The sequence below is a fragment of the Physella acuta genome, unplaced genomic scaffold (genome assembly GCF_028476545.2).
Source record: "Physella acuta isolate Inbredline_101_S28 unplaced genomic scaffold, ASM2847654v3 ptg000223l, whole genome shotgun sequence".
Taxonomy (NCBI): domain Eukaryota; kingdom Metazoa; phylum Mollusca; class Gastropoda; family Physidae; genus Physella; species Physella acuta.
Window position 1 is genome coordinate 609,052 of NW_026731742.1, and position 27,546 is coordinate 636,597.

The following is a 27,546-nucleotide window of genomic DNA, read 5'->3' on the forward strand; positions in this document are numbered from 1 at the left end:
TGTAAGGCATAATACACAAAAAATGTTGAAGACACTTAAGAGTCAAGGTAAAAAGATAATGAAATATTTACATCAAAACTAGAAAAACTTAGATAAAACAAAATTTTCTTATGATCAAGTGATAAAAACTGGTTCAACTACTTTAGGCCTCACCAGCTGTAGCAACCTATGCCCAAGTGATTACTTTTGATGAAGTCTAAATGCAGTAAGAACAGAGAACGCTAACATCTGTTGTATTAGGTAAACAAGTTGGTACACGGATGATTTCTTCTCACCCTTTTACTTTTATTAATTAGTTTCAGAGGATAACCCTAACTGGTTTTAGATGAATTAAGGGGATTCGCACATGCAAAAAAAAATCGTCAAAATTGTGCTTTTTTTTTTGTCATAATGGGTTTCTTGCACTTTTGGATACTTTGTTAATTTTTGTATTAATAAGAAAATGATCTTAAATAAGAAAAAAAAATTGAAGTCTTTAAAATACCCTTTTTTATGAACCTGTTAATTAAAAAAAACAATTTTCCCAATCTTACTAAATCTTACAAGTTCTATAGAAAAAGTATCTGTCATCAAATTGTATTTGGCTTCACTACTGTTTTAAATCATAGGAAATGCTTTGGACATAATTAATATAGGTTTTAATTTTACAATGAGAGTGAATAAGGGGTTTTACAGTATAAATAAAAAAAAATTTATAACGCAATTGCGTGCGATCTTGCAGCAATTACAGTGTAGACTGAGCTAAAGTATTCCACAGAATAGTAACAGATTAACATACATGAAAATAATAACATACATGAAAATAATAACGCATGAAAAGATAAAACAGACTTTTCCGTGTGAACTATAACGATGTAGTAATAACTTTCACAATTTAAAAACATGCTGCATGACATAAGTTTGGACGGACATTTTTCTTGTTGAAAGATAAAGCTGGAGTTTTCTCATTTTCATCACAGGGAGGTAGAGCAGATAACAAACCGCTGTCAATACCTTATAAGGCTACACATTGGGTTGTAACAACTGCAGTGTTCATTGTTTAAAAACTGAAGTTTTATAGTCAATCCAAGTCCCAATCTTCATCCCCCATAGTGTATTGTCCAATGTTGTCTTTTTCCTCCAAACTAGATACAAAGTTTGTTTCATCTGATTCTCCACTGGTAGAGTCCCCATCAGAGTCATTTGGTGCCTTAACATACACGCCATCAGCAGACAGGTCAAGCTGAGATCTGAGTAGACTTTCTCTGTAGAGATGCACAGACAGTTATTTCAAAGAAATTGTCTTGGTTACAAATCTAAGTTTAAAGATTTTAAATATACAAGTCAAGATACAATGACACTTTGAAAATGAATAAAAATTAACTAATAGTTCAAGAATGAAACAAAATACACACTATATGTAAATGGGTAGCTTATTCTTATTGAAAAACATAGGATAAGTCAATGGGTGACCTATCCTTATTGAAACAGTTACCTGACACCATCAACACCGGGTAAAGTTACCTGACACCATCCACACGAGGTAAAGTTACCCGACACCATCCACACAAGGTAAAGTTACCTGACACCATCCACACGAGGTAAAGTTACCCGACACCATCCACACAAGGTAAAGTTACCTGACACCATCCACACGAGGTAAAGTTACCCGACACCATCCACACAAGGTAAAGTTACCTGACACCATCCACACAAGGTAAAGTTACCTGACACCATCCACACAAGGTAAAGTTACCTGACACCATCCACACAAGGTAAAGTTACCTGACACCATCCACACAAGGTAAAGTTACCTGACACCATCCACACGAGGTAAAGTTACCCGACACCATCCACACAAGGTAAAGTTACCTGACACCATCCACACAAGGTAAAGTTACCTGACACCATCCACACAAGGTAAAGTTACCTGACACCATCCACACAAGGTAAAGTTACCTGACACCATCCACACAAGGTAAAGTTACCTGACACCATCCACACAAGGTAAAGTTACCTGACACCATCCACACAAGGTAAAGTTACCTGACACCATCCACACGAGGTAAAGTTACCCGACACCATCCACACAAGGTAAAGTTACCCGACACCATCCACACAAGGTAAAGTTACCTGACACCATCCACACAAGGTAAAGTTACCTGACACCATCCACACAAGGTAAAGTTACCTGACACCACACAAGGTAAAGTTACCTGACACCATCCACACGAGGTAAAGTTACCCGACACCATCCACACAAGGTAAAGTTACCTGACACCACACAAGGTAAAGTTACCAGACACCATCCACACAAGGTAAAGTTACCTGACACCATCCACACAAGGTAAAGTTACCTGACACCATCCACACAAGGTAAAGTTACCTGACACCATCCACACAAGGTAAAGTTACCTGACACCATCCACACAAGGTAAAGTTACCTGACACCATCCACACCAGGTAAAGTTACCTGACACCGCATGAGGTAAAGTTACCTGACACCATCCACACAAGGTAAAGTTACCTGACACCATCCACACAAGGTAAAGTTACCTGACACCACACAAGGTAAAGTTACCTGACACCATCCACACGTGGTAAAGTTACCTGACACCATCCACACGTGGTAAAGTTACCTGACACCATCCACACAAGGTAAAGTTACCTGACACCATCCACACAAGGTAAACAGATACCTGACACCATCCACACGAGGTAAAGTTACCTGACACCATCCACACAATGTAAAGTTACCTGACACCATCCACACGTGGTAAAGTTACCTGACACCATCCACACAAGGTAAAGTTACCTGACACCATCCACATGAGGTAAAGTTACCTGACACCACACAAGGTAAAGTTACCTGACACCACACAAGGTAAAGTTACCTGACACCATCCACACAAGGTAGTTACCTGACACCATCAACACAAGGTAAAGTTACCTGACACCATCCACACAAGGTAAACAGATACCTGACACCATCCACACAAGGTAAAGTTACCTGACACCATCCACACGAGGTAAAGTTACCTGACACCATCCACACAAGGTAGTTACCTGACACCATCAACACAAGGTAAAGTTACCTGACACCATCCACACGTGGTAAAGTTACCTGACACCACACAAGGTAAAGTTACCTGACACCATCCACATGAGGTAAAGTTACCTGACACCATCCACACAATGTAAAGTTACCTGACACCATCCACACAAGGTAAAGTTACCTGACACCATCCACACAAGGTAAAGTTACCTGACACCATCCACATGAGGTAAAGTTACCTGACACCATCCACACAAGGTAAAGTTACCTGACACCATCCACACAATGTAAAGTTACCTGACACCATCCACACGTGGTAAAGTTACCTGACACCATCCACACAAGGTAAAGTTACCTGACACTACATGAGGTAAAGTTACCTGACACCATCAACACAAGGTAAAGTTACCTGACACCATCCACATAAGGTAAAGTTACCTGACACCATCCACACAAGGTAAAGTTACCTGACACTACATGAGGTAAAGTTACCTGACACCATCCACACAAGGTACTTACCTGACACCATCAACACAAGGTAAAGTTACCTGACACCATCCACACGTGGTAAAGTTACCTGACACCACACAAGGTAAAGTTACCTGACACCATCCACATGAGGTAAAGTTACCTGACACCATCCACACAATGTAAAGTTACCTGACACCATCCACACAAGGTAAAGTTACCTGACACCATCCACACAAGGTAAAGTTACCTGACACCATCCACACAAGGTAAAGTTACCTGACACCATCCACACAATGTAAAGTTACCTGACACCATCCACACGTGGTAAAGTTACCTGACACCATCCACACAAGGTAAAGTTACCTGACACTACATGAGGTAAAGTTACCTGACACCATCAACACAAGGTAAAGTTACCTGACACCATCCACATAAGGTAAAGTTACCTGACACCATCCACACAAGGTAAAGTTACCTGACACTACATGAGGTAAAGTTACCTGACACCATCCACACAAGGTACTTACCTGACACCATCAACACAAGGTAAAGTTACCTGACACCATCCACACGTGGTAAAGTTACCTGCCACCATCCACACAAGGTAAAGTTACCTGACACCATCCACACAAGGTAAAGTTACCTGACACCACACAAGGTAAAGTTACCTGACACCATCCACACAAGGTAAAGTTACCTGACACCATCCACACAAGGTAAAGTTACCTGACACCATCCACACGAGGTAAAGTTACCTGACACCATCAACACAAGGTAAAGTTACCTGACACCATCCACATGAGGTAAAGTTACCTGACACCATCCACACGTGGTAAAGTTACCTGACACCATCCACACAAGGTAAAGTTACCTGACACCATCCACACAAGGTAAAGTTACCTGACACTACATGAGGTAAAGTTACCTGACACCATCAACACAAGGTAAAGTTACCTGACACCATCCACACGTGGTAAAGTTACCTGACACCATCCACACAAGGTAAAGTTACCTGACACCATCCACACAAGGTAAAGTTACCTGACACCATCCACATGAGGTAAAGTTACCTGACACCATCCACACAAGGTAAAGTTACCTGACACCACACAAGGTAAAGTTACCTGACACCATCCACACAAGGTAAAGTTACCTGACACCATCCACACAAGGTAAAGTTACCTGACACCATCCACATGAGGTAAAGTTACCTGACACCATCCACACAAGGTAAAGTTACCTGACACCATCCACACAAGGTAAAGTTACCTGACACTACATGAGGTAAAGTTACCTGACACCATCCACACAAGGTAAAGTTACCTGACACCATCCACACAAGGTAAAGTTACCTGACACCACACGAGGTAAAGTTACCTGACACCATCCACACCACACAGAGACTTGACCACAGGGAACTCAGCCAGGGTGGCCACTGGGATCATCAGAGGGAGATTGGTGTCTTCCTGTCGGTGGTTCTTGACAAAATAGCCTAGGCTGTACAACACTGCGTTGTCTATTTTATCCTCTAGGCTCAGGGAATTATCTTCGTAAGGAAACTCAGATTCTGCTATCTGTTCAAAAAATGCCTGCATATTCAATGACTTTCAATTGTAATAAAAATGTGGCGTATTTAACTAATTTCAACTTTTAAAAGTTTGTATATTTATTAAGATACATGTTTTTAATGGTAACATCTTCCAATATTTAAATATTTTATATTTAGCATTAATGTAGAATGTTGTCTTCATCAAAATAACATTTTAAAGCAGCAGATTCCCAACTGGAAGGTGCACCCACCTAGGGAGACCTGCCTTCCAGTTTTTAATCTAGTACCAGGGGAGGTGATGGGACGGCGTGGCTCAGCAGTAGACTGCTAACTCAAAAGTCTCGAGTTTGATTCTAGGTTCAGATCAGTAGAACACCCCTGGGTCCACCCAGCACTGATGGGTACCTAACTCACATTAGGGAAAGTAAAGGCACCTGGGCGTAGTGCTGACCCCACTATCCCTGCATATACAGAGGTCACAGAAAAAGGTGAATTCTACTTCACTTGCCCTAAGGACTGTCAGGTTCGAAAATAGGACTTGACTACGGGAGGTATTAGAAGTTGAAGAGAAAAGTTTAATTCTTGTAACTGTAGCTGCAAACAGTGTTAAGCTGTTTGGTTTATCATTGTTGAACCTTTGAAGTATAGACCAATAAGGGTTACGGTTACAGGCCTGCTAGCTACCAAAAGCTCTTTTACAAAATGTTAACTTTTCAATGGCATGAGAATGACAAGGAGTAGGAAGGGAAAAAATATTTTGGGTTATTAAAAAACTGTTTTAATGCCTGCATACTTTACAGAACTTACTAAACTGTTTTAATGTATGCATACTTTATAGAACTTACTAAACTGTTTTAATGCCTGCATACTCTATAGAACTTACTAAACTGTTTTAATGCCTGCATACTTTACAGAACTTACTAAACTGTTTTAATGGATGCATACTTTATAGAACTTACTAAACTGTTTTAATGCATGGATACTTTCTAGAACTTACTAAACTGTTTTAATGCCTGCATACTTTATAGAACTTACTAAACTGTTTTAATGCCTGCATACTTTATAGAACTTACTAAACTGTTTTAAAGCCTGCATATTTTATAGAACTTACTAAACTGTTTTAAAGCCTGCATACTTTATAGAACTTACTAAACTGTTTTAATGCCTGCATACTTTCTAGAACTTACTAAACTGTTTTAATGCATGCATACTTTATAGAACTTACTAAACTGTTTTAATGTATGTATACTTTATAGAACTTACTAAACTGTTTTAATGCATGCAAACTTTCTAGAACTTACTAAACTGTTTTATGTCTACGTACTTTATAGAACTTACTAAACTGTTTTAATGTATATGTTACGGTCAAAGCCCGAAGTGCAGCCAAAGCGTGGATTGGCCGGCTCTCTTGGCCAAAGCCCGAAGAACTGAGCACTAAGATAGTATTTCGTACATTGGCCAGCCAATGCGCGCACTGGCCGGGACGTACTGGCCAAAGTCCGAAGCGCTTAAACTTGACAGAGTATTTTGTACATTGGCCGGCCAATGCGCACACTGGCCGGGATGTCCTGGCCAATGTTCTATCTAGACTAAGTTGTGATCGCATTTTCATTATTCTGGGTGCGTTTTCATTGAGAGTAACGTATTATTTAGCTCTTGTTTGTCTAGCATTCTATATGCAAGGCGACCTGGATCAAAAGGGCCGTCAGACCATGAGACAGACATAGCAGATGGTTGTCAAAAGAAAATAAACCGGGAGTGATCTCCCCTAAACTTTCTCGAATATTCTTATATAAAACAACAGGGGATGGGAACTCGGGCTATAGACATGATTTTTAATCCATTTTAAATACTTAAAGTTTTAAAAATAGAATAAAATCTCGTAGACAAAATAATTGCACACCAAGTGAACGCCAAATAAAAAAGTGCATAATAGTGTGCAATATTATTAGTACTTTAAAAATTTACATTAGTTTTTTGAGAAATCGGAAGTAGCGTAAATTACTACTTCCAGTCAAACGGAAATTACTCAAAATTTAACAGAGGGTAGAGAATTAGATCTTTTACTTACGTGTGAAATTTCATTTATCTATCTGAAATAGTACTCAAGTTATAGGCTTTTGAAAAATTCAAAGTAGGAAAAGTACCACTTCCGGTTATCGGAAATCGCTCAAAAGTTGATACGGATCTACGATTTTGATAAAATACTTATATATTAAATTTCATCAACCTAGCTGTAACGGTACTCAAGTTATCGTGTTTACACACGGACAGACACACACACACACAGACATACGGACAGAATTGCAAAGCCCAGTTTTTCAGACTGGATTACGAATAAAACCTCTTAATTTTGATAAATCTGGATTGATAATTTTTGCCCAATTAAAATAAGTCCTCTATACTTCGGATGTGATGAAGGACTGAGGTGTAATATGGTGAAAATTGTTAAAATTTCAAGTGATTTTTGTGCACGATTACAATACTTTCTCTATACTTTGTATATACGAGAAAGTAAAAATGTAAATCCATGTTCGTTTCCATATATGGGCTCTCGATAAAATAGTTACTGAGGAAGATCTTTAGAACATTGAACAAGAAATGGAGGTTGCCATAAATGCAACGACATCCTCTGCGAACACATCTGCTGCCGTGGCAGAACGCCCAGACCAGTTGCGTGACAATAATGTGGCCAACAGATTCTATATGGTTTGTGAAAAACGTTGTAGTTCAGCTCATTCTTGTGGATCCTGTGGCAAGGATGTCCATGCTATTTGTGGAGTACCCAATGAAGCAGACGAAGGGTACGGAGGGAACATTACCTGCAGATTGTGTCACAACAAACAAGACATCATGGAACACAGATCAGCAGCTCATACTGGCTTGCAAACTCAAGGTGCTAAGATGCATAAAACATCAAATACAAAATTTAAAGATGGTGAAGTGGGTGACAATGTACGCATCCGTTTTCCAGATGTTGACAGAGGTCACGGTGATCCCCGAAGCGTGATTGCAGTTGTCATGAGCGTCGAGGGCGGTTTCTACAAATTAGGAACGGAACATGGTGTTCTAAAACAACTGTATGCTAGAAGTGAGTTTTCAATTCTTCACGAAAAACTGCTCTTATTGTCGTCAGTTGGCACTGAGGAAAAATCACTACGAACCATCGCATCTTCACAATCATTGACTGGGGGCCAAGGCTACACTCGCTGCAATTGCACAACTAAGTGCACAACAAATCGCTGCAAGTGTAAAAATAACAAGCTGCTATGTAATTCTAAATGCCATAAAAGTTCAACTTGTTGTAACAAGTGATAATATTGATTGATTGAGACTCTAGTACAATAAAAAATTTGAATGTTTCTGTCATTTACTTTAATTAATAATCAATAAAGACTTAATTTAATGATCCTTACGGCATTAAAAAAAACCAAAATCTGCTCATGATCTTCTAATTCGGACTTTGGCCGGTCGTCCCTAGCCAGATGATCTTCTAAATAAGACTTTGGCCAGTCCACCATGGCCAGTCTGCGGATTGGCTGGCCAAAGGCCGAAATCAAGCAAAGTTTCGGACTTTGACCGACCTATGGGAGGCGACATTGGCCAATGCGCGGATTGGCCGGCCAATCCTAGCATTGGCCGACTTCGGGCTTTGACTGTAACATATGCATACTTTATAGAACTTACTAAACTGTTTTAATGGATGCATATTTCTAGAACTTACTAAACTGTTTTAAAGCCTGCATACTTCATAGAACTTACTAAACTGTTTTAATGCCTGCATACTTTATAGAACTTACTAAACTGTTTTAAAGCCTGCATACTTTATAGAACTTACTAAACTGTTTTAATGCATGTATACTTTATAGAACTTACTAAACTGTTTTAATGGATGCATACTTTCTAGAACTTACTAAACTGTTTCTATGCCTGCATACTTTCTAGAACTTACTAAACTGTTTTAATGCATGCATACTTTATACAACTTACTAAACTGTTTTAATGCATGCATACTTTATAGAACTTAGTAAACTGTTTCTATGCCTGCATACTTTCTAGAACTTACTAAACTGTTTTAATGCCTGCATACTTTCTAGAACTTACTAACTCGTAAGATGTCTGGAATTCCCTGTTTTGATTTCTGTTAAAAGCATCTGAGGCCAAGTGAAAAATGGCGGCTTGAGAGCAGGGTCCCAGGTGGTGGGTCTCAGGTTTTTTGGGTAGGACCCCAACACCAGAGTACTTGACTGTGTAGCCATATGTATCACATACATCTTCACACCTGCAAACATAGGTTTCACAAACATCACACCTGCAAACATAGGTTTCACAAACATCACACCTGCAAACATAGGTTTCACAAACATAGGTTTCACAAACATAGGTTTCACAAATATCACACCTGCAAACATAGGTTTCACAAACATCACACCTGCAAACATAGGTTTCACAAACATCACACCTGCAAACATAGGTTTCACAAACATCACACCTGCAAACATAGGTTTCATAAACATCACACCTGCAAACATAGGTTTCACAAACATCACACCTGCAAACATAGGTTTCACAAACATCACACCTGCAAACATAGGTTTCACAAACATCACACCTGCAAACATAGGTTTCACAAACATAGGTTTCACAAACATAGGTTTCACAAACATCACACCTGCAAACATAATTATCACATAATTCTTATCTGCAAACAGAATTTTTTAATAAGACTTTTATATTTTAAAATATCAATGTGACAGTTACTGTTGCATTGAATAGGATTGCAAGAGCTATTCACATAGAATTTCACCACCCACTAAATTTTTAAAAAATCTAAGTCAAATGAAACTAGTACAAAAAATTGGGCAAGGGAATTAATTTTTTTTAAAATCAACAATTTAAAAACTTAAGCAAAGAATCACACCTATACATCGTAGCTTAATAAAACATTTTCAACAAAATATGACCAAATGATTATTGTGTATTAGTATAATGAGTTTGCATTTGCACATTTTTCTGATTTGACAGTTTCCCGTTGCGCATTTTGCTGGTATCCTAAATAACTCTCTAATTACTAATATAAGTAGGCATACAGCTTAAATTATAAACACAAAGTCAATGACCTTACCAGGTCTGAAATTCTGCTCGATTCCATTCAAATTTGTGATCCCAATGACGGAATGCTGTGGGGTCAGAATTTTGAAATAACACATTAAACTCAGCATTGGGTGTTGTAACTATGCACAATTTGGGTCTGAGGTTAGCAAACACATTCTTTGTAACATTGCTTAGTACATCTGGCTCAAGATGTTCTATCCTGAAAAAATAACAATCTTGATTTCACTGGATTATTAAAATATCACTGTATAATACCAGTTTAACCAAAGAGAATTTTAATAAGGAAAAAGCAATTTTAAAAAGTACATAAAAAACATAGCCCCATAAAAACTAGCCACCCTGCCCCATTGCATTAAGTAATGTGCTGACCATTCAGCACTTCCATGAATCATACAATACGTCAATTAAGTATGCAAGTGCTAAAGACTTTATAGAATATGAGAAACAAGAAGGTACTAACAGTTCAATCATAGTAATAGCTTCATATCCTACTACTCTGAAATCAACATCCTCAGCGCTACCTGCATAGATAGAAGCATGCAAGGGCAGAGAGCGTTTAAAAATATAATGCCTATGCTCTGGTAAAATACAACTTTTCTTGGAGTTGAGTAAGTTTTTGTCCACATCAATAAACGCTATTTGCTCTAAGCTAGGAACTGTTGTCAGAAGCCTAATGAAGTTGCACTCTGAGCAGCCAAAATCAATGACCTGTGATAGAGATAAAAAATCTTAGCATTTTAATATTTTATTTGGTAAAAATTCATAAATCATCAAATCTAATATACAATTACTTTTATTAAAACATTTTTAAAATTGTATTAATGGGGATAAGATTAGGGTTGAGCCAGATGTTGAGCCAGATATGATTAGGGTTGAGCCAGATGTTGAGCCAGATATGATTAGGGTTAAGCCAGATGTTGAGCCAGATATGATTAGGGTTAAGCCAGATGTTGAGCCAGATAAGATTAGGGTTGAGCCAGATGTTGAGCCAGATAAGATTAGGGTTGAGCCAGATGTTGAGCCAGATAAGATTAGGGTTGAGCCAGATAAGATTAGGGTTGAGCTAGATGTTGAGCCAGATAAGATTAGGGTTGAGCCAGATAAGATTAGGGTTGAGCCAGATGTTGAGCCAGATAAGATTAGGGTTGAGCCAGATGTTGAGCCAGATATGATTAGGGTTGAGCCAGATGTTGAGCCAGATAAGATTAGGGTTGAGCCAGATAAGATTAGGGTTGAGCCAGATGTTGAGCCAGATAAGATTAGGGTTGAGCCAGATGTTGAGCCAGATAAGATTAGGGTTGAGCTAGATGTTGAGCCAGATAAGATTAGGGTTGAGCCAGATGTTGAGCCAGATAAGATTAGGGTTGAGCCAGATAAGATTAGGGTTGAGCCAGATGTTGAGCCAGATAAGATTAGGGTTGAGCCAGATGTTGAGCCAGATAAGATTAGGGTTGAGCTAGATGTTGAGCCAGATAAGATTAGGGTTGAGCCAGATAAGATTAGGGTTGAGCCAGATGTTGAGCCAGATAAGATTAGGGTTGAGCCAGATAAGATTAGGGTTGAGCCAGATGTTGAGCCAGATAAGATTAGGGTTGAGCCAGATGTTGAGCCAGATAAGATTAAAGTTGAGCCAGATGTTGAGCCAGATAAGATTAGGGTTGAGCCAGATGTTGAGCCAGATAAGATTAGGGTTGAGCCAGATGTTGAGCCAGATAAGATTAGGGTTGAGCCAGATAAGATTAGGGTTGAGCCAGATGTTGAGCCAGATAAGATTAGGGTTGAGCCAGATGTTGAGCCAGATAAGATTAGGGTTGAGCCAGATAAGATTAGGGTTGAGCCAGATAAGATTAGGGTTGAGCCAGATGTTGAGCCAGATAAGATTAGGGTTGAGCCAGATAAGATTAGGGTTGAGCCAGATGTTGAGCCAGATAAGATTAGGGTTGAGCCAGATAAGATTAGGGTTGAGCCAGATAAGATTAGGGTTGAGCCAGATGTTGAGCCAGATAAGATTAGAGTTGAGCCAGATAAGATTAGGGTTGAGCCAGATGTTGAGCCAGATAAGATTAGGGTTGAGCCAGATGTTGAGCCAGATAAGATTAGGGTTGAGCCAGATGTTGAGCCAGATAAGATTAGGGTTGAGCCATATGTTGAGCCAGATAAGATTAGGGTTGAGCTAGATGTTGAGCCAGATAAGATTAGGGTTGAGCCAGATAAGATTAGGGTTGAGCCAGATGTTGAGCCAGATAAGATTAGGGTTGAGCCAGATAAGATTAGGGTTGAGCCAGATGTTGAGCCAGATAAGATTAGGGTTGAGCCAGATGTTGAGCCAGATATGATTAGGGTTAAGCCAGATGTTGAGCCAGATAAGATTAGGGTTGAGCCAGATGTTGAGCCAGATATGATTAGGGTTAAGCCAGATGTTGAGCCAGATAAGATTAAAGTTGAGCCAGATGTTGAGCCAGATAAGATTAGGGTTGAGCCAGATGTTGAGCCAGATAAGATTAGGGTTGAGCCAGATAAGATTAGGGTTGAGCTAGATGTTGAGCCAGATAAGATTAGGGTTGAGCCAGATAAGATTAGGGTTGAGCCAGATGTTGAGCCAGATAAGATTAGGGTTGAGCCAGATAAGATTAGGGTTGAGCCAGATGTTGAGCCAGATAAGATTAGGGTTGAGCCAGATGTTGAGCCAGATATAATTTGGGTTAAGCCAGAGGTTGAGCCAGATAAGATTAGGGTTGAGCCAGATGTTGAGCCAGATATGATTAGGGTTAAGCCAGATGTTGAGCCAGATAAGATTAGGGTTGAGCTAGATGCTGAGCCAGATAAGATTAGGGTTGAGCCAGATAAGATTAGGGTTGAGCCAGATGTTGAGCCAGATAAGATTAGGGTTGAGCCAGATGTTGAGCCAGATAAGATTAGGGTTGAGCCAGATGTTGAGCCAGATAAGATTAGGGTTGAGCTAGATGTTGAGCCAGATAAGATTAGGGTTGAGCCAGATAAGATTAGGGTTGAGCCAGATGTTGAGCCAGATAAGATTAGGGTTGAGCCAGATAAGATTAGGGTTGAGCCAGATGTTGAGCCAGATAAGATTAGGGTTGAGCCAGATGTTGAGCCAGATAAGATTAAAGTTGAGCCAGATGTTGAGCCAGATAAGATTAGGGTTGAGCCAGATGTTGAGCCAGATAAGATTAGGGTTGAGCCAGATGTTGAGCCAGATAAGATTAGGGTTGAGCCAGATAAGATTAGGGTTAAGCCAGATGTTGAGCCAGATAAGATTAAGGTTGAGCCAGATGTTGAGCCAGATAAGATTAGGGTTGAGCCAGATGTTGAGCCAGATAAGATTAGGGTTAAGCCAGATGTTGAGCCAGATAAGATTAGGGTTGAGCCAGATAAGATTAGGGTTGAGCCAGATAAGATTAGGGTTGAGCCAGATGTTGAGCCAGATAAGATTAGGGTTGAGCCAGATAAGATTAGGGTTGAGCCAGATGTTGAGCCAGATAAGATTAGGGTTGAGCCAGATGTTGAGCCAGATAAGATTAGGGTTGAGCCAGATGTTGAGCCAGATAAGATTAGGGTTGAGCCAGATGTTGAGCCAGATAAGATTAGGGTTGAGCCAGATGTTGAGCCAGATAAGATTAGGGTTGAGCTAGATGTTGAGCCAGATAAGATTAGGGTTGAGCCAGATAAGATTAGGGTTGAGCCAGATGTTGAGCCAGATAAGATTAGGGTTGAGCCAGATAAGATTAGGGTTGAGCCAGATGTTGAGCCAGATAAGATTAGGGTTGAGCCAGATAAGATTAGGGTTGAGCCAGATGTTGAGCCAGATAAGATTAGGGTTGAGCCAGATGTTGAGCCAGATAAGATTAGGGTTGAGCTAGATGTTGAGCCAGATAAGATTAGGGTTGAGCCAGATAAGATTAGGGTTGAGCCAGATAAGATTAGGGTTGAGCCAGATGTTGAGCCAGATAAGATTAGGGTTGAGCCAGATAAGATTAGGGTTGAGCCAGATGTTGAGCCAGATAAGATTAGGGTTGAGCCAGATGTTGAGCCAGATAAGATTAGGGTTGAGCTAGATGTTGAGCCAGATAAGATTAGGGTTGAGCCAGATAAGATTAGGGTTGAGCCAGATAAGATTAGGGTTGAGCCAGATGTTGAGCCAGATAAGATTAGGGTTGAGCCAGATGTTGAGCCAGATAAGATTAGGGTTGAGCTAGATGTTGAGCCAGATAAGATTAGGGTTGAGCCAGATAAGATTAGGGTTGAGCCAGATGTTGAGCCAGATAAGATTAGGGTTGAGCCAGATGTTGATCCAGATAAGATTAAAGTTGAGCCAGATGTTGAGCCAGATAAGATTAGGGTTGAGCCAGATGTTGAGCCAGATAAGATTAGGGTTGAGCCAGATGTTGAGCCAGATAAGATTAGGGTTGAGCCAGATAAGATTAGGGTTGAGCCAGATGTTGAGCCAGATAAGATTAGGGTTGAGCCAGATGTTGAGCCAGATAAGATTAAGGTTGAGCCAGATGTTGAGCCAGATAAGATTAGGGTTGAGCCAGATAAGATTAGGGTTGAGCCAGATAAGATTAGGGTTGAGCCAGATAAGATTAGGGTTGAGCCAGATGTTGAGCCAGATAAGATTAGGGTTGAGCCAGATAAGATTAGGGTTGAGCCAGATGTTGAGCCAGATAAGATTAGGGTTGAGCCAGATAAGATTAGGGTTGAGCCAGATGTTGAGCCAGATAAGATTAGGGTTGAGCCAGATGTTGAGCCAGATAAGATTAGGGTTGAGCCAGATGTTGAGCCAGATAAGATTAGGGTTGAGCCAGATGTTGAGCCAGATAAGATTAGGGTTGAGCTAGATGTTGAGCCAGATAAGATTAGGGTTGAGCCAGATAAGATTAGGGTTGAGCCAGATGTTGAGCCAGATAAGATTAGGGTTGAGCCAGATAAGATTAGGGTTGAGCCAGATGTTGAGCCAGATAAGATTAGGGTTGAGCCAGATGTTGAGCCAGATAAGATTAGGGTTGAGCCAGATGTTGAGCCAGATAAGATTAGGGTTGAGCCAGATAAGATTAGGGTTGAGCCAGATAAGATTAGGGTTGAGCCAGATAAGATTAGGGTTGAGCCAGATGTTGAGCCAGATAAGATTAGGGTTGAGCCAGATAAGATTAGGGTTGAGCCAGATAAGATTAGGGTTGAGCCAGATGTTGAGCCAGATAAGATTAGGGTTGAGCCAGATAAGATTAGGGTTGAGCCAGATAAGATTAGGGTTGAGCCAGATAAGATTAGGGTTGAGCCAGATGTTGAGCCAGATAAGATTAGGGTTGAGCCAGATAAGATTAGGGTTGAGCCAGATGTTGAGCCAGATAAGATTAAAGTTGAGCCAGATGTTGAGCCAGATAAGATTAGGGTTGAGCCAGATAAGATTAAAGTTGAGCCAGATAAGATTAGGGTTGAGCCAGATAAGATTAGGGTTGAGCCAGATGTTGAGCCAGATAAGATTAGGGTTGAGCCAGATAAGATTAGGGTTGAGCCAGATAAGATTAAAGTTGAGCCAGATGTTGAGCCAGATAAGATTAGGGTTGAGCCAGATGTTGAGCCAGATAAGATTAAAGTTGAGCCAGATGTTGAGCCAGATAAGATTAGGGTTGAGCCAGATGTTGAGCCAGATAAGATTAGGGTTGAGCCAGATGTTGAGCCAGATAAGATTAAGGTTGAGCTAGATGTTGAGCCAGATAAGATTAGGGTTGAGCCAGATAAGATTAGGGTTGAGCCAGATGTTGAGCCAGATAAGATTAGGGTTGAGCCAGATGTTGATCCAGATAAGATTAAAGTTGAGCCAGATGTTGAGCCAGATAAGATTAGGGTTGAGCCAGATGTTGAGCCAGATAAGATTAGGGTTGAGCCAGATGTTGAGCCAGATAAGATTAGGGTTGAGCCAGATAAGATTAGGGTTGAGCCAGATGTTGAGCCAGATAAGATTAGGGTTGAGCCAGATGTTGAGCCAGATAAGATTAAGGTTGAGCCAGATGTTGAGCCAGATAAGATTAGGGTTGAGCCAGATGTTGAGCCAGATAAGATTAGGGTTGAGCCAGATAAGATTAGGGTTGAGCCAGATAAGATTAGGGTTGAGCCAGATGTTGAGCCAGATAAGATTAGGGTTGAGCCAGATAAGATTAGGGTTGAGCCAGATGTTGAGCCAGATAAGATTAGGGTTGAGCCAGATAAGATTAGGGTTGAGCCAGATGTTGAGCCAGATAAGATTAGGGTTGAGCCAGATGTTGAGCCAGATAAGATTAGGGTTGAGCCAGATGTTGAGCCAGATAAGATTAGGGTTGAGCCAGATAAGATTAGGGTTGAGCCAGATGTTGAGCCAGATAAGATTAGGGTTGAGCCAGATAAGATTAGGGTTGAGCCAGATGTTGAGCCAGATAAGATTAGGGTTGAGCCAGATAAGATTAGGGTTGAGCCAGATGTTGAGCCAGATAAGATTAGGGTTGAGCCAGATGTTGAGCCAGATAAGATTAGGGTTGAGCCAGATGTTGAGCCAGATAAGATTAGGGTTGAGCCAGATAAGATTAGGGTTGAGCCAGATAAGATTAGGGTTGAGCCAGATAAGATTAGGGTTGAGCCAGATAAGATTAGGGTTGAGCCAGATAAGATTAGGGTTGAGCCAGATGTTGAGCCAGATAAGATTAGGGTTGAGCCAGATAAGATTAAAGTTGAGCCAGATAAGATTAGGGTTGAGCCAGATAAGATTAGGGTTGAGCCAGATGTTGAGCCAGATAAGATTAGGGTTGAGCCAGATGTTGAGCCAGATAAGATTAGGGTTGAGCCAGATAAGATTAGGGTTGAGCTAGATGTTGAGCCAGATAAGATTAGGGTTGAGCCAGATAAGATTAGGGTTGAGCCAGATGTTGAGCCAGATAAGATTAGGGTTGAGCCAGATAAGATTAGGGTTGAGCCAGATGTTGAGCCAGATAAGATTAGGGTTGAGCCAGATGTTGAGCCAGATATAATTTGGGTTAAGCCAGATGTTGAGCCAGATAAGATTAGGGTTGAGCCAGATATGATTAGGGTTAAGCCAGATGTTGAGCCAGATAAGATTAGGGTTGAGCTAGATGCTGAGCCAGATAAGATTAGGGTTGAGCCAGATAAGATTAGGGTTGAGCCAGATGTTGAGCCAGATAAGATTAGGGTTGAGCCAGATGTTGAGCCAGATAAGATTAGGGTTGAGCCAGATGTTGAGCCAGATAAGATTAGGGTTGAGCTAGATGTTGAGCCAGATAAGATTAGGGTTGAGCCAGATAAGATTAGGGTTGAGCCAGATGTTGAGCCAGATAAGATTAGGGTTGAGCCAGATAAGATTAGGGTTGAGCCAGATGTTGAGCCAGATAAGATTAGGGTTGAGCCAGATGTTGAGCCAGATAAGATTAAAGTTGAGCCAGATGTTGAGCCAGATAAGATTAGGGTTGAGCCAGATGTTGAGCCAGATAAGATTAGGGTTGAGCCAGATGTTGAGCCAGATAAGATTAGGGTTGAGCCAGATAAGATTAGGGTTGAGCCAGATGTTGAGCCAGATAAGATTAAGGTTGAGCCAGATGTTGAGCCAGATAAGATTAGGGTTGAGCCAGATGTTGAGCCAGATAAGATTAGGGTTAAGCCAGATGTTGAGCCAGATAAGATTAGGGTTGAGCCAGATAAGATTAGGGTTGAGCCAGATAAGATTAGGGTTGAGCCAGATGTTGAGCCAGATAAGATTAGGGTTGAGCCAGATAAGATTAGGGTTGAGCCAGATGTTGAGCCAGATAAGATTAGGGTTGAGCCAGATGTTGAGCCAGATAAGATTAGGGTTGAGCCAGATGTTGAGCCAGATAAGATTAGGGTTGAGCCAGATGTTGAGCCAGATAAGATTAGGGTTGAGCCAGATGTTGAGCCAGATAAGATTAGGGTTGAGCTAGATGTTGAGCCAGATAAGATTAGGGTTGAGCCAGATAAGATTAGGGTTGAGCCAGATGTTGAGCCAGATAAGATTAGGGTTGAGCCAGATAAGATTAGGGTTGAGCCAGATGTTGAGCCAGATAAGATTAGGGTTGAGCCAGATAAGATTAGGGTTGAGCCAGATGTTGAGCCAGATAAGATTAGGGTTGAGCCAGATGTTGAGCCAGATAAGATTAGGGTTGAGCTAGATGTTGAGCCAGATAAGATTAGGGTTGAGCCAGATAAGATTAGGGTTGAGCCAGATAAGATTAGGGTTGAGCCAGATGTTGAGCCAGATAAGATTAGGGTTGAGCCAGATAAGATTAGGGTTGAGCCAGATGTTGAGCCAGATAAGATTAGGGTTGAGCCAGATGTTGAGCCAGATAAGATTAGGGTTGAGCTAGATGTTGAGCCAGATAAGATTAGGGTTGAGCCAGATAAGATTAGGGTTGAGCCAGATAAGATTAGGGTTGAGCCAGATGTTGAGCCAGATAAGATTAGGGTTGAGCCAGATGTTGAGCCAGATAAGATTAGGGTTGAGCTAGATGTTGAGCCAGATAAGATTAGGGTTGAGCCAGATAAGATTAGGGTTGAGCCAGATGTTGAGCCAGATAAGATTAGGGTTGAGCCAGATGTTGATCCAGATAAGATTAAAGTTGAGCCAGATGTTGAGCCAGATAAGATTAGGGTTGAGCCAGATGTTGAGCCAGATAAGATTAGGGTTGAGCCAGATGTTGAGCCAGATAAGATTAGGGTTGAGCCAGATAAGATTAGGGTTGAGCCAGATGTTGAGCCAGATAAGATTAGGGTTGAGCCAGATGTTGAGCCAGATAAGATTAAGGTTGAGCCAGATGTTGAGCCAGATAAGATTAGGGTTGAGCCAGATGTTGAGCCAGATAAGATTAGGGTTGAGCCAGATAAGATTAGGGTTGAGCCAGATAAGATTAGGGTTGAGCCAGATGTTGAGCCAGATAAGATTAGGGTTGAGCCAGATGTTGAGCCAGATAAGATTAGGGTTGAGCCAGATGTTGAGCCAGATAAGATTAGGGTTGAGCCAGATGTTGAGCCAGATAAGATTAGGGTTGAGCCAGATGTTGAGCCAGATAAGATTAGGGTTGAGCTAGATGTTGAGCCAGATAAGATTAGGGTTGAGCCAGATAAGATTAGGGTTGAGCCAGATGTTGAGCCAGATAAGATTAGGGTTGAGCCAGATAAGATTAGGGTTGAGCCAGATGTTGAGCCAGATAAGATTAGGGTTGAGCCAGATGTTGAGCCAGATAAGATTAGGGTTGAGCCAGATGTTGAGCCAGATAAGATTAGGGTTGAGCCAGATAAGATTAGGGTTGAGCCAGATAAGATTAGGGTTGAGCCAGATAAGATTAGGGTTGAGCCAGATGTTGAGCCAGATAAGATTAGGGTTGAGCCAGATAAGATTAGGGTTGAGCCAGATAAGATTAGGGTTGAGCCAGATGTTGAGCCAGATAAGATTAGGGTTGAGCCAGATAAGATTAAAGTTGAGCCAGATAAGATTAGGGTTGAGCCAGATAAGATTAGGGTTGAGCCAGATGTTGAGCCAGATAAGATTAGGGTTGAGCCAGATAAGATTAGGGTTGAGCCAGATGTTGAGCCAGATAAGATTAAAGTTGAGCCAGATGTTGAGCCAGATAAGATTAGGGTTGAGCCAGATAAGATTAAAGTTGAGCCAGATAAGATTAGGGTTGAGCCAGATAAGATTAGGGTTGAGCCAGATGTTGAGCCAGATAAGATTAGGGTTGAGCCAGATAAGATTAGGGTTGAGCCAGATAAGATTAAAGTTGAGCCAGATGTTGAGCCAGATAAGATTAGGGTTGAGCCAGATGTTGAGCCAGATAAGATTAAAGTTGAGCCAGATGTTGAGCCAGATAAGATTAGGGTTGAGCCAGATGTTGAGCCAGATAAGATTAGGGTTGAGCCAGATGTTGAGCCAGATAAGATTAGGGTTGAGCCAGATAAGATTAGGGTTGAGCCAGATGTTGAGCCAGATAAGATTAGGGTTGAGCCAGATAAGATTAGGGTTGAGCCAGATGTTGAGCCAGACAAGTTTAGGGTTGAGCCATATGTTGAGCCAGATAAGATTAGGGTTGAGCCAGATGTTGAGCCAGATAAGATTAGGGTTGAGCTAGATGTTGAGCCAGATAAGATTAGGGTTGAGCCAGATAAGATTAGGGTTGAGCCAGATGTTGAGCCAGATAAGATTAGGGTTGAGCCAGATAAGATTAGGGTTGAGCCAGATGTTGAGCCAGATAAGATTAGGGTTGAGCCAGATGTTGAGCCAGATAAGATTAAAGTTGAGCCAGATGTTGAGCCAGATAAGATTAGGGTTGAGCCAGATAGGATTAGGGTTAAGCCAGATGTTGAGCCAGATAAGATTAGGGTTGAGCCAGATAAGATTAGGGTTGAGCCAGATGTTGAGCCAGATAAGATTAGGGTTGAGCCAGATAAGATTAGGGTTGAGCCAGATGTTGAGCTAGATAAGATTAGGGTTGAGCCAGATGTTGAGCCAGATAAGATTAGGGTTGAGCCAGATAAGATTAGGGTTGAGCCAGATAAGATTAGGGTTGAGCCAGATGTTGAGCCAGATAAGATTAGGGTTGAGCCAGATAAGATTAGGGTTGAGCCAGATGTTGAGCCAGATAAGATTAAAGTTGAGCCAGATGTTGAGCCAGATAAGATTAGGGTTGAGCCAGATAGGATTAGGGTTAAGCCAGATGTTGAGCCAGATAAGATTAGGGTTGAGCCAGATAAGATTAGGGTTGAGCCAGATGTTGAGCCAGATAAGATTAGGGTTGAGCCAGATGTTGAGCCATATAAGATTAGGGTTGAGCCAGATGTTGAGCCAGATAAGATTAGGGTTGAGCCAGATGTTGAGCCAGATAAGATTAGGGTTGAGCCAGATAAGATTAGGGTTGAGCCAGATAAGATTAGGGTTGAGCCAGATGTTGAGCCAGATAAGATTAGGGTTGAGCCAGATAAGATTAGGGTTGAGCCAGATGTTGAGCCAGATAAGATTAGGGTTGAGCCAGATAAGATTAGGGTTGAGCCAGATGTTGAGCCAGATAAGATTAGGATTGAGCCAGATGTTGAGCCAGATAAGATTAGGGTTGAGCCAGATGTTGAGCCAGATAAGATTAGGGTTGAGCCAGATGTTGAGCCAGATAAGATTAGGGTTGAGCTAGATGTTGAGCCAGATAAGATTAGGGTTGAGCCAGATAAGATTAGGGTTGAGCCAGATGTTGAGCCAGATAAGATTAGGGTTGAGCCAGATAAGATTAGGGTTGAGCCAGATGTTGAGCCAGATAAGATTAGGGTTGAGCCAGATGTTGAGCCAGATAAGATTAGGGTTGAGCCAGATAAGATTAGGGTTGAGCCAGATGTTGAGCCAGATAAGATTAGGGTTGAGCCAGATGTTGAGCCAGATAAGATTAAGGTTGAGCTAGATGTTGAGCCAGATAAGATTAGGGTTGAGCCAGATAAGATTAGGGTTGAGCCAGATGTTGAGCCAGATAAGATTAGGGTTGAGCCAGATGTTGATCCAGATAAGATTAAAGTTGAGCCAGATGTTGAGCCAGATAAGATTAGGGTTGAGCCAGATGTTGAGCCAGATAAGATTAGGGTTGAGCCAGATGTTGAGCCAGATAAGATTAGGGTTGAGCCAGATAAGATTAGGGTTGAGCCAGATGTTGAGCCAGATAAGATTAGGGTTGAGCCAGATGTTGAGCCAGATAAGATTAAGGTTGAGCCAGATGTTGAGCCAGATAAGATTAGGGTTGAGCCAGATGTTGAGCCAGATAAGATTAGGGTTGAGCCAGATAAGATTAGGGTTGAGCCAGATAAGATTAGGGTTGAGCCAGATGTTGAGCCAGATAAGATTAGGGTTGAGCCAGATAAGATTAGGGTTGAGCCAGATGTTGAGCCAGATAAGATTAGGGTTGAGCCAGATAAGATTAGGGTTGAGCCAGATGTTGAGCCAGATAAGATTAGGGTTGAGCCAGATAAGATTAGGGTTGAGCCAGATGTTGAGCCAGATAAGATTAGGGTTGAGCCAGATGTTGAGCCAGATAAGATTAGGGTTGAGCCAGATGTTGAGCCAGATAAGATTAGGGTTGAGCCAGATGTTGAGCCAGATAAGATTAGGGTTGAGCCAGATGTTGAGCCAGATAAGATTAGGGTTGAGCCAGATAAGATTAGGGTTGAGCCAGATGTTGAGCCAGATAAGATTAGGGTTGAGCCAGATAAGATTAGGGTTGAGCCAGATGTTGAGCCAGATAAGATTAGGGTTGAGCCAGATGTTGAGCCAGATAAGATTAGGGTTGAGCCAGATGTTGAGCCAGATAAGATTAGGGTTGAGCCAGATAAGATTAGGGTTGAGCCAGATAAGATTAGGGTTGAGCCAGATAAGATTAGGGTTGAGCCAGATAAGATTAGGGTTGAGCCAGATAAGATTAGGGTTGAGCCAGATGTTGAGCCAGATAAGATTAGGGTTGAGCCAGATAAGATTAAAGTTGAGCCAGATAAGATTAGGGTTGAGCCAGATAAGATTAGGGTTGAGCCAGATGTTGAGCCAGATAAGATTAGGGTTGAGCCAGATAAGATTAGGGTTGAGCCAGATGTTGAGCCAGATAAGATTAAAGTTGAGCCAGATGTTGAGCCAGATAAGATTAGGGTTGAGCCAGATAAGATTAAAGTTGAGCCAGATAAGATTAGGGTTGAGCCAGATAAGATTAGGGTTGAGCCAGATGTTGAGCCAGATAAGATTAGGGTTGAGCCAGATAAGATTAGGGTTGAGCCAGATGTTGAGCCAGATAAGATTAAAGTTGAGCCAGATGTTGAGCCAGATAAGATTAGGGTTGAGCCAGATGTTGAGCCAGATAAGATTAAAGTTGAGCCAGATGTTGAGCCAGATAAGATTAGGGTTGAGCCAGATGTTGAGCCAGATAAGATTAGGGTTGAGCCAGATGTTGAGCCAGATAAGATTAGGGTTGAGCCAGATAAGATTAGGGTTGAGCCAGATGTTGAGCCAGATAAGATTAGGGTTGAGCCAGATAAGATTAGGGTTGAGCCAGATGTTGAGCCAGACAAGATTAGGGTTGAGCCAGATGTTGAGCCAGATAAGATTAGGGTTGAGCCAGATGTTGAGCCAGATAAGATTGGGGTTGAGCCAGATGTTGAGCCAGATAAGATTAGGGTTGAGCTAGATGTTGAGCCAGATAAGATTAGGGTTGAGCCAGATAAGATTAGGGTTGAGCTAGATGTTGAGCCAGATAAGATTAGGGTTGAGCCAGATAAGATTAGGGTTGAGCCAGATGTTGAGCCAGATAAGATTAGGGTTGAGCCAGATAAGATTAGGGTTGAGCCAGATGTTAAGCCAGATAAGATTAGGGTTGAGCCAGATGTTGAGCCAGATAAGATTAAAGTTGAGCCAGATGTTGAGCCAGATAAGATTAGGGTTGAGCCAGATAGGATTAGGGTTAAGCCAGATGTTGAGCCAGATAAGATTAGGGTTGAGCCAGATAAGATTAGGGTTGAGCCAGATGTTGAGCCAGATAAGATTAGGGTTGAGCCAGATGTTGAGCCAGATAAGATTAGGGTTGAGCCAGATAAGATTAGGGTTGAGCCAGATGTTGAGCCAGATAAGATTAGGGTTGAGCCAGATAAGATTAGGGTTGAGCCAGATAAGATTAGTGTTGAGCCAGATGTTGAGCCAGATAAGATTAGGGTTGAGCCAGATAAGATTAGGGTTGAGCCAGGTGTTGAGCCAGATAAGATTAGGGTTGAGCCAGATAAGATTAGGGTTGAGCCAGATAAGATTAGGGTTGAGCCAGATGTTGAGCCAGATAAGATTAGGGTTGAGCCAGATAAGATTAGGGTTGAGCCAGATGTTGAGCCAGACAAGATTAGGGTTGAGCCAGATGTTGAGCCAGATAAGATTAGGGTTGAGCCAGATGTTGAGCCAGATAAGATTGGGGTTGAGCCAGATGTTGAGCCAGATAAGATTAGGGTTGAGCTAGATGTTGAGCCAGATAAGATTAGGGTTGAGCCAGATAAGATTAGGGTTGAGCTAGATGTTGAGCCAGATAAGATTAGGGTTGAGCCAGATAAGATTAGGGTTGAGCCAGATGTTGAGCCAGATAAGATTAGGGTTGAGCCAGATAAGATTAGGGTTGAGCCAGATGTTGAGCCAGATAAGATTAGGGTTGAGCCAGATGTTGAGCCAGATAAGATTAAAGTTGAGCCAGATGTTGAGCCAGATAAGATTAGGGTTGAGCCAGATAGGATTAGGGTTAAGCCAGATGTTGAGCCAGATAAGATTAGGGTTGAGCCAGATAAGATTAGGGTTGAGCCAGATGTTGAGCCAGATAAGATTAGGGTTGAGCCAGATGTTGAGCCAGATAAGATTAGGGTTGAGCCAGATGTTGAGCCAGATAAGATTAGGGTTGAGCCAGATGTTGAGCCAGATAAGATTAGGGTTGAGCCAGATAAGATTAGGGTTGAGCCAGATAAGATTAGGGTTGAGCCAGATGTTGAGCCAGATAAGATTAGGGTTGAGCCAGATAAGATTAGGGTTGAGCCAGATGTTGAGCCAGATAAGATTAGGGTTGAGCCAGATAAGATTAGGGTTGAGCCAGATGTTGAGCCAGATAAGATTAGGGTTGAGCCAGATAAGATTAGGGTTGAGCCAGATAAGATTAGGGTTGAGCCAGATGTTGAGCCAGATAAGATTAAAGTTGAGCCAGATAAGATTAGGGTTGAGCCAGATGTTGAGCCAGACAAGATTAGGGTTGAGCCAGATGTTGAGCCAGATAAGATTAGGGTTGAGCCAGATAAGATTAGGGTTGAGCCAGATGTTGAGCCAGATAAGATTAGGGTTGTAGGACTGGCAGTTAACAAACACCAACCCTGACCTTTCCTTTGATTCAAGTAGTTGTGAGACCAGCTGACTGTTTTAAGTCAGTTATAAAGTGTTACATCATGTAATAATACAAGGGACATAACAATCACTAACAAGTCATAATGTAATCAAGGATTTAAATTTGTCTCCACTGGGACATCATGTTGCATTTTCAAGAAGACTTACACTTTTGATTTTGTGTTCAGACAGATACTTGACTGCCAATGAATATCTTTGTGTGTATAGGGGAGGGTTAAAATAAATCCCACTCTTTTTTTCTTCATCTGCACAGTTGCCTGCATCCTTCATATTTTCTTCTTGAGTCGAGAAATCAGCTGCACGGAATGTGTTGTTTTCAGCCATATGATAGACTAGTCCTGTACTTATGTAGTTTAGTATCCTCACACAAGTACAATGGTTTGATCTACACAGTCCTTTTGAGAACACAATAAGGATGAAGAAGGAAAAGATGATTAAAGGCCTAATTCAATTTATATTATTTGGAGGCCCCGCCATAAGTCTAAGTCATTTGGGATGATTATTATAGATACAGGTGTCTGATATTGGAATCTTCTTTTAAAAAGGGGTGTTGGGTTGTTAGTATTGTAATCTCGACTAATTTTACATTTAGATATTAGGGTTAGGCGTATGGTAGGACCAGGGTTGGGGTTAGGGACAGAGTTAGCCATGTGTGTAGTGTAGTAAGTGTAGTGTACTGTATTTACTAAGTACTAATATTTAGTTTAGTAAGTAATAACTTAATAAGTAATAAGTATTTAGTATAGTATTTTTTACTGGTAATCTATTGTTTTAGATACATAAAATCACCCGCAACTAGTAATGTGAAAAACAGGTGACTCCTTAAATTTTAATAATTATTTCACATTTTGAGGAGAATTTATGTTTTGAAAAATACAAAAAAGTTTACTTGTTTCATTTATGTACCTGTTTTTAAACAACTGAGTTAAATCTTTTCAGTAATAGATGAAGACTAGGCCTAGCAATTTTTCCAACAGATACAACCATGCTCATTTACTATAACAGCCATCTTGTTTATTTTTTTTTATTATAAATTTATAGCGCAAGATTCAGGGGAAGCCACTCTAACTTACAGATGGCCGCTTTTTATATATTATATATTATATAGCAAATCTTGCTCACAAACACTGCTGTTTAAAGTTAATTTCTTGCCTTTAGTATATATATTAATATATCTATAATCAAATTGATATAGATCTATTTAGTATTATTTATATTTAGTTAAATTTTTAACTTAGCCATTGATTTAGTTAGGTTTATAGTTTATCATTCATTTATCAATAATATTTGACACAAATATATCACAATATACGGTAATCTATCGTTTTAGGTACGTTAAATCGCCCGCGACTAGTAATGTGAAAAACAGGTGACTCCTTACATTTTAATAATTATTTCACATTTTGAGGAGGATTTATGTTTTAAAAAAATACAAAAATGTTTCCTTGTTTCATTTATGTACCTGTTTTTAAACAATTGAATTAAAACTTTTCAGTAATAAATGAAGACTAGCGATGTTTCCAACAGATGCAACCATGCTCATTTACTATAGCAGCCATCTTGTTAAAGTTTTATTTTTATAGACTTATAGAGCGAGATTCAGGCGGAAGTCACTCTATTTTACAAATGGCTGCTGTTTATATAGCAAATCTTGCTTGCAGACACTGCTGTTTAAAGTTAATTTCTGGCCTATATTGATATATTTAGCCATTGATTTAGATTTATTATTCATTTATCTATAATATTTGACACAAACATATCACAATATACTTCTATTACAGCCTTGACAATGAGGTAACGTTTTCGTACATTAATAGCCGCGGGCGATTTTACGTACCTAAAGAATCAAACTAAAGATTAAGATAGATTTTAGCCTACCTTTTTACTTTTTATTATTTTTAGTTTTTTAGTTAACTAACTTTAAACTTACTTAACTTAATACTACTTAATACTTACTAGATCTACCAGTAAAATACCAGTAAGTAACCTAACACCCCTTTTTAAAGAAGATTCCATTATCGGACACCGGGTATAAACATCCTCCAGTAATTTGTGTTTAATTCACTAAACTTTTCTTTTAAAAATTGTTGCTAGCTAGCTTCTTGTAAAGAATTTTCTCTATCGATATGGAAATTCCGTTTGCCATGAAAACGAAACCGAAAGCGGAAAAGCCTATGGGTTCATTAGGACTGGATAAAAGATCAAGAATCTAGCAGAAGATGCAAAAATATAAATATAAAAATTAGCTTCTATCTTATTTTATTTAAAGAAAAAAAAATGAAGTTAAACATGTTATGGTTATGAGAATTTATGTTATTTTAGGCCCTATATATCTATGATTATTTTTTCTGTGACATTCTGATGAGGGCATAGATCTACTTGTTTATTATTTTAAAATTATTTTTTAGATTTTAGGTTATGTAGCCGGTATTT

The 27,546-nt window shown here is 40.5% G+C and overlaps 1 protein-coding gene across 2 annotated transcripts; it reads right to left on the bottom strand.

Annotated features, from left to right (window-relative positions):
* Positions 1-34: 34 nt before the first annotated feature.
* Positions 35-27,259, bottom strand: LOC131937813 (small RNA 2'-O-methyltransferase). Of its 2 annotated transcripts, none has more exons than XM_059295458.1 (7): positions 27,070-27,259; positions 25,261-25,508; positions 10,630-10,877; positions 10,180-10,368; positions 9,159-9,336; positions 4,883-5,094; positions 35-1,244 (listed from the first exon to the last, which is right to left on the bottom strand). In XM_059295458.1, the coding sequence occupies exons 2-7, from the start codon at positions 25,435-25,437 to the stop codon at positions 1,061-1,063; spliced, it is 1,188 nt and encodes a 395-aa protein (XP_059151441.1). In that variant the 5' UTR covers positions 25,438-25,508; positions 27,070-27,259; the 3' UTR covers positions 35-1,060. The 2 variants fall into 2 exon arrangements, with proteins under 2 accessions (XP_059151441.1, XP_059151442.1); XM_059295459.1 differs by having other exon boundaries at positions 4,883-5,079; positions 27,070-27,256.
* Between the last annotated feature and the right edge of the window lie 287 nt (positions 27,260-27,546).